Genomic DNA, 8,140 nt, shown 5'->3' with positions numbered 1-8,140 from the left:
GAGCCTCGGTTAGTCTGACTAATGATGGAGAAACTGCCCCCCTCCTGCCTTCCGGGGGCGCTCCGTGTCCCCACCACGCACCCTGGGCTCTGTGTTCTGTTTGCTGGACCGACGCGTCCCAGGTCCTCCACTGTCCGCAGAGCCCGATCTGGGGCCTCACTTCCATCCATGACGGTGGGACAAAAGGCCCGTTGTCCCTGGCTTCTCTGAGTGGTGCTGCCCTTACAGATGTGTGAGGAAGGGAGTACCCATCTCCCCGGGGCTGGGAAGGACTCCAGGGGGAGCCTGGGGGAGGGCGGCCCGGCTGTGGGGTTCCCTGCGGGCGCACCGTGCCACTGGGGCCTGAGGTGCCTGGCGCTTATAGGGGGCATCTGGCGGGAGACCCACAGAGGTGTATGAGGGGACGCCTGCCGGGGGCAGCAGGTGACGGCAGTCCTCCTGGGACTCTGGCCCCTTGTACATCCTATTTAGGGAACGTGTGTGAATGTGAACTGGGACTCAGGGGACTGCCCACCCGGCTCCCCACCCGAGCGAGGTCAGGGATAATCTTGTTTTCCTCGTGCGCACGGGGATGATGATGACTCCCATGTGGCCCATGCAGGCCCCCACCCAGGGCAGTGCCCAGCGCATTACCAGGCCTGTGTCAGGATTTGCCATTTTTTCTTGCATGTTTTTTTTTTTTTTTTTCCAAACAGTGAATGCTCCTGGATTCAGGTTTATTCTTCAGAGGAAAAAGTGGGTCAGGGAAGTTGGATCCAGAATAATGTTGCTCTGAGGGGCTTTCTAGTTCCCCACTGACTGCAGTCAGGAAGCCGAGGGTCCAAACTGAAAACCCCACACAGCAGGCTGGAGCCGGTTGGACGGGGCCTGAGGGGGGGCATATGGGGTGCCGTGGGCGCTCTCAGACTCTCTGCCCTGTCGAGGGGCCCCCCCACACCACCCAGAGCCAGCTCCCTCCCTTGGCCTCATGAGTGTCATGCTTGTCCCGGCGCATGGAATTCTCCAGGCCACCCAAACAGAATTTCATTTGGCTGAAATGCACCAGCATCCAGCAATCTCTGTTCATTAAGGTTAAAATTCTGTTACCGTGTCCCGAAGAGTCGGGGGACGTTAGCAGTAGGGCCCCGTGATTTTCGCAAGCCACGAAGAAAACAGGGCCTGGTGCTGTGTGCTGGCCCCTCCCCACACTGGATCTAGTGCTTCATAAGCAGAGATTCTGGTTTCTTCACTTACCGCACACCCTCTGGGTGGACACCTGTGGCGGCCAGCCCCGCATCCATCCCCCCATGCCCTAATGAACAGGACAGATAAGGCTTCCGGGTAAAAGTATTCAGCTCTTCATTTATTTTTTAAAAAGATTTTATTTGTTTATTTGACAGAGTGAGACACAGCGAGAGAGGGAACCAAGGCAGGGGGAGTGGGAGAGGGAGAAGCAGGCTTCCCGCCGAGCGGGGCACCTGATGCGGGGCTCGATCCCAGGACCCTGGGATCATGACCTGAGACGAAGGCAGACGCTTAACGACTGAGCCACCCAGGCGCCCCAAAGTATTCAGCTCTTCAGACTCTCTTGAAGCAAGGGGTGGTCACAGGACACTTCTGGGCAACGAGACATAAGCAGGAACCTGCCAGGGCATCTGGGGACCCTTTCCTTCCCTGAAACAGGCACCCCTTCTCCCATTCTTTCTTCCTCCCTGGGCCACAGAAGCAACGCCTGGGACGGCAGGAGCCATCTTGCAGTCACAAAGCAATGATCTGGGGAAGGATGGTCGAGCAGGGAGGTGGCAGGAGCAAGGGTCCCTGATGGCACGGGGGGCCACCGCCCCAAAGCGGGGCCTGGGCTCGTCAAGGTGTGTGTTGTTTGCGGGTGAATGAGAGTTCCTATGGGAGGCTTTCTACTGGGATCGGGACAGACAGGGGTTGAAGTCAGGAGGACACGTTGGCCCTACCTGTATTTTTGCTCACGAGGACACAGAAGGGGACCCCCAGGAGGAGAGTTGACCCCTGAAGCACTGTGAGGCCGGCCTGCCCCCAGGACACCCCACACGTGGCTGGACGCGCGTCTGGGCCGTGGGCTCGGTGGAGTTCCCCGATGAGATGCACAACATTGAGGCAGCAGCTCTGCTTCTCTGGACCTCAGGTTCTGCTGGTCAGGTCGACTTTCTTTGTTCTTGCTATGAATTAGGGTTTCTCTGCATGTAGCCTTCTCTTCGCCCAGCTTAAGGGGACAAGGTGGGGTGGGGGTGGGGAAGGGAGAGAGAAATTTCACTGGAAAACCTTTCCTGATTCTGATAAATGACCATGAACTGTTGGGGCAACAGCGGGAAAGCGTTTCCACATAAAACAGAACTATTTTTAATCGGAGAAGTGTTTTGTTTTTCTTCCTGTTGTACAAGAATGCACACGAAGCATATAATAGGGTTGGTATGAACTCAGTCACCCCGAACCCAAATATTTACATTCCAGGTGACTTAGTCTCGCTCCCAGGTCTGCTGGATCAGGAACCAGCACATACACGGGCAAGAAGGTCCTGCCCGAGATGGGGATGGCTGGGGGCTCCTGAGGGCGGTCACATGGGGCCTTTGACCCTGTTTGCTGGGTGAGCCTGCTGAGACGTTGTGGAGTGATTCTGACCCATGACCCTTGCTCTGCAAACACTCAGCCTCAGGCCAGACCCACCCGGCTGCGTTCCGTGAACGACACAGGACAGAGGTCACACGGTGAAGTGTTCCTCTGCTTCCTTTGGGAAGAGCCACTCTGGGCTTCCTGGGGACAGTCGCCCAGGGAAACCCAAGCCCAGCCACCGCTGTGAGGTCCTGTTGCTGTGGACACCCATGTTAGCAGCCCTGCTCTGGCCTTCCCACCCAGCAGTGGGGGACATTCTATCTGCCCCTCCTACTTACCATCAGCACTTCTTATTTCTATTACTCCTGTGGACAACCTTGACTGTTCCTAGCCCAGCTTGGGGGCAGGAGATGGAGGAGACAGGCTGAGGCTTCTTCTTCTCTACACAACAGAGGTCGGCCCCACTGGGCTGTACCCGCTGCGGAAGTCAGGGCCATGCTGTTGCTTGGAATCTCTGGCTCAAGGCATGGGGCTTGTATATAGTAGGTGCTCAATGCTTGTTTCACTGAGAAAAGGGGCTGCTTTTGGCTTGAAGGAAAGGACTCTTATTTGCATTTGAAACCCCACAAGAAATGTGGTGATATCCTAATAAATTAGGCATCCACATCTTTAGTGTGAGGATTTCAGGTAATTCGCATCACAAGGTGTGTGATGCTCAAGAGTGGGCCTGTTTGGGGCAAAGTACTGGAGAATACACACACATCCTAGACAGGTCACATTTTATCAAGACTCAGATCTCAACCGATAGTAAAGATGCAGGATGCCTGGGTGGCTCAGTGTGTTAGGCATCTGCCTTTGGCTCAGGTCATGATCTCAGGTCCTGGGATCCAGTCCCGCATCGGGATCCCTGCTCAGTGGGGAGTCTGCTTCTCCCTCTACGTCGGCCCCTCCCCTGTGTTCCTGCTCCCGCTTTCCCCCACTTTCTCTCAAATAAACAAATAAAATCTTTAAAAAAGTAGTAAAATGCCCCATGACTTTATGTACCTCTCAGCAAAAATAACAACTACAGAGATGTTAGAATGTGGCCTTGAGTCAAGGAAATAGTTACTTATCTTGACGTGGGCTATCATGTTGGAGAGACCAGATTTATATGCATGAAATAAATTTTAAAACCAAGACAATCCCCAATTATGAACTCCGGCATGACGTGGCAGAGGGCATCGGGATTCAGAAAGGAGAAGTGCCAGCCTGTGCTAAAGGAGACGGGGGGAGGTTTGAAAAGAAGATGAAGTTATCTGAGCCCTGAAAGGGGAAGCTCGGGATGAAAGGCGAGGCCAGGGAAGTGGAGTCGTGGGAAAAGCTCCGAGCTCGGTCACGGAGAGGGGAACAGGGTGGGTGGGCACAGCAGGGCCAGTGGGTGCTGAGGAGGCTAGCCAGACAGCAGAGGCTGCCATGGGGGGAGCACCTCCCCCTCTGTACACTGCACCAGCAGGCATGGTGCTCTCCACACACGGTCACGTCTCGTCCCCATCATGGCCCCGGGAGTGAAGCGGGGACACAGGCATGAGTGGTGGACTCAGGAAGAACCTCCAGGAAGAGCAAGTCCAGGAGTGGGGCGGGCAGACCAGGGAACCAGAAGAAGGTAAACAAGGTGGGACTTTAGGTCAAGTCCCAGCCTGATCCCATGGGGAGCACTGGAGTGTCCCCCACAGCTCAGAGTAAGGAAGCTGGCCTGGGGGAGCATCGGTGGCCGTAAATCCCCAGGCACTGAGGACTCACTCGGCTGTGTGGTGACAGAAGTCCTCCAGGAGAGAAGGGGGGCAGGGGGGTGCTGTTAGAAGCAGACCCTCACAGAAGTCAGAGGAGGCGGGTAGGTATGGTGGGTGACTGGGAGCTGCACCAGTGGCCTTGGCCACAACGACCATGCTTGTATACAGTAGGTGTTCAATGCTTGCACAGGTGGAGTATCAGAAACACACAGAAAGTGATTCCAGTCCCCACGGGGGACACTGTGAGGAACGAGAACTGGATTCTCTTACTCTGAATAAAGCACTTCCTGAATTTATCCATTCAGTGAACAATTACTTATTTTTCTTCCACTTGTTAACCTTAAAAATAAAACTGCTAGTTATTTTGCCAGCAAAAGATGGGTGTATTTGGGAATAACAAAGAATTGCAATCTGGGACAAGCTAGAATAGAAGAGAGGAGGCGCTTTTATAGGGGATTGGGGGTGGGGTGAGGTTTGGGAAACACTGTTGTAAACAGAAGGTCCATTGCAGTAAACTGGGAGCCGGAAGCGTAGGGGCTTTCCTCATTGGCTGGGCTGTTGCCCTGGGAGGAAGAAAACTTCCTCCTGTCCGGGTAATAAAGTAGTAGCTTTGAGCAAGGTGCTCTTCCTGTTGGCTTTGCAATTGAAGATGAGTGGTAGGGCTATCAGGCCCCCTGCCAGCCCCCCTACTCCATTTTAGTGAGATTTGTCTTGATTAATTTTCACACATTCCTTTCACAACACCCAGCTACTGGGTAAAGGGTTTGGTTGTATGGTAAAGAAATTGAAATTAAAATGGGAAAGACAAAACCATCAATGAACTGTAGAATTTTTCAATTATTTTTGTTCCCTTTGTTCTACATTAAGATGGATAGATGATAGATGATAGATAGATAGCTAGATATGAAATAATAATGCGTAAGGAAAGTATAAGACAAAAACAAGTTAAGAAATAATATTCACAACTAGTACCACAGAAAATGTGCTGTATCCCTAATACTTAAGAGCTGCCAAAAATCAGAGAAGAGAAAGACCAACAGTTGAACCCTACCTCACACCATACACAAAAATCAACTCGCAGTGGATCAAAGACCTAAACATAAGAGCTAACGCTATAATTCTCTAAAAAGAAAACGTAGGGGTAAATCTGTATGACCTTAGATTTGGCAACAGATATGACACCAAAAGCACAGCAACAAAAAAAATACATAAGTCAGAGTTCACCAAAATTTAAAAGCTTTATGTATCGAGGGATACTATCAAGAGAGTGAAAAGACAGGCCACAGAATGGGGAAGATATTTGCAAATCGTAACTCTGATAAGGGTCTAGTGTCCAGAATGCGTAAATTTGGTAACTCAACAACAAAAGGACAAACAACCCGATTAAAAAATGGGCTAAGCATTTGGATAGACATTTCTCCAGAAGAAGATACACAGACGGCCAACAAGCACTTGAAAGGAAGCCCAAAACCCACTGGGCATCAGGGAATATCAAAACCACAAGAAGATGCCACTTCACACCCACTAGGGTGGCTGCAATTTATTTTTTGGAAAAAGAAGAGAACAGAAGCAGTGGTGGGGGGCACGTGGAGAAACTGGAACATCATGCCCTGCCGTTGGAAGTGTAATGTGGTGCGGCGGCTGGAGAGCAGTCTGGAGCTCCTCAAAAGTGACACATAGAGTCACCACCTGACCCAGCAATGCCACTGTTAGGTATACACCCGGAAGAACTGAAAAGAGGCGTTCAAAAAAAACGTGTACGAAAATGTTCATAGCGGGACTATTCACAACAGCCAAAAGGTGGAAACGACCCAAATGTCCACTGACTGAGGAACAGAGAAATAAAATGTGGCGAACCCATTGGCTGGAACATTACTCAGCCAGGAACAGGAGTGACGCACAGGCAGGCGCTACAACTTCGTGCTCAGTGAACGGAGTCAGACACAAGAGGCCATGTATGGTGTGATTCCTTACATGTGAAAGGTGTGGAAGAGGCAAATCCATAGAGAGAGAAAGCAGATTAGTGACTGACGGGGGCTGCAGAGGGACCCCTTAATAGTTCGGGATTTCCTTCTGGAGTGATGAGAATGTTCTGGAACTAGATGGTGGTCATGGTTGCACAACATTGTGACTTTGCTAAATGCCACTGACTTGTACACTTTAAAATGGGTAAAATCATAAATTTTATATATTATGGGTTCATTTCTAAAAATCATGCCTGCTGGGGGTTTCTAGGGGTGAGGCCCCCACGCTCAGCAGCACTGGAAATTATTAACATGGTAAATTTTGGTTGATCTTACAGGTGGGACATTTATGTTTTAATTTGAGAAACTTCATTAATGAGCTCAGGTAGCTTTCCAGATGCTTATTGGAAATTTGAATGTTTTCGATTTTGTATTTGATTCTTTTGTACCCTCTCCTGCCTTGGTTGTAAGGACTTTTAAATTTGATATTAACCTTTCATCCATCATGCATCCTACCCATATTTTCTGGCCATCCAGTATCTTCAATTTATGTGCCAAAAAGATCCCTTTGGGCTTTGATTGAAATGACACCAATGATGACGGATCGGGGGGCAAGGGGAGGATTCTACCGCCCTAAAGTTTCTGGCCCATGACTGTCTTGGGTCCCCAGTGCACACACATTGCGTGTGTTCCTTGTTCAAGGTTTACTATTTTGTGCATTTCTTACCCTCCTGATATTCCTTGTAGATGCTTTACAGTTGGACCTGCAATGGCCCTGGGAGTCCTTCCCGAGTGTTCACACACCGGTGTCGCTGGTGTGAGGGATCCCGATCTCACACCAGCCCCTGCAAGAATGTGACCTTAGAAATCGTGGTAGTCCCTCAGCAAAACCTGCCTCAAATATTTTCCACAAGTTTTCTGGAGCCCAACAAAGAATCGACAGGAAAACAGAGTCCTGCAACAGACTCACCAGTTTACTGAGTAAAAACTAATTGTAGAAAATAAGCCGGCGCTAATGAGGTCTTCCCTGTAACCAGCTCTCAGACCAACAAGGAAGGGAGGCGTGGTGAGCCGACGCCTGGGACAATACGCTGGAGGGTATAAAAGCCGACAGACAGCCCGAGCACCTCGCACACTCACACACACTCACACACTCACACTCACCCTCACACCCTCCTCCAGCCCCACCGCCCCCGCCATGGCCGCGTCCACCCTGTCCGTCTGCTCCAACGATCTGAGCTACGGCAGCCGCGTCTGCCTGCCCGGCTCCTGGGACTCCTGCCCCGACTCCTCCTGGCAGGTGGACGACTGCCCAGAGAGCTGCTGCGAGCCCCCTTGCTGTGCCCCCCCCCTGTTGCACCCCCAGCTGTTGCCAGCCCAGCGGCTGCACCCCGGCCTCCTGCCTGACCCTCATCTGCACCCCCGTGAGCTGTGGGTCCAGCCCCTGCCAATCAGCCTGCACCAGCTCCTGCCGGCCCTCCTGCTGCAGCTCCTCCCCCGGCCAGGAAGCCTGCGGCGAGTCCGTCTGCTGCAAGCCCGTCTGCTGCACCCCTGTCTGTTGCAAGCCCGTCTGCTGCAAACCCGTCTGCTGCGAGACCTCCCCCTGCTCGGCCTCCTCATGCTGCCAACAGCCTAGCTGCCAGCCCTCCTGCTGCAGCTCCTCCCCCTGCCAGGAAGCCTGCGGTGCGTCTGTCTGCTGCACCCCTGTCTGCTGCAAGCCTGTCTGCCGCAACCCTGTCTGCTGCACCCCTGTCTGCTGCAAGCCCGTTGGCTGCACCCCTGTCTGCTGCACCCCTGCCTGCTGCAAGCCCGTCTGCTGCACCCCTGTCTGCTGCAAGCCCGTCT

At 52.4% G+C, this 8,140-nt stretch overlaps 1 protein-coding gene across 1 annotated transcript in view; it reads left to right on the top strand.

Annotated features, from left to right (window-relative positions):
• The first annotated feature begins 7,493 nt into the window (after positions 1 to 7,493).
• Positions 7,494 to 8,140, top strand: part of LOC110571089 (keratin-associated protein 10-12-like) — a 950-nt gene continuing 303 nt past the window's right edge. The window contains exons 1-2 of the mRNA XM_044918966.1: positions 7,494 to 7,647; positions 7,694 to 8,102. Of these exons, the coding sequence (XP_044774901.1) occupies positions 7,494 to 7,647; positions 7,694 to 8,102 (563 nt within the window). The remainder of the gene's footprint in view (positions 7,648 to 7,693; positions 8,103 to 8,140) is intronic.

The sequence above is a fragment of the Neomonachus schauinslandi genome, chromosome 1 (genome assembly GCF_002201575.2).
Source record: "Neomonachus schauinslandi chromosome 1, ASM220157v2, whole genome shotgun sequence".
Taxonomy (NCBI): Eukaryota; Metazoa; Chordata; class Mammalia; order Carnivora; family Phocidae; genus Neomonachus; species Neomonachus schauinslandi.
Note: the sequence above shows the minus strand (reverse complement) of the source record. Positions and strands in the feature narration are given on the sequence as shown.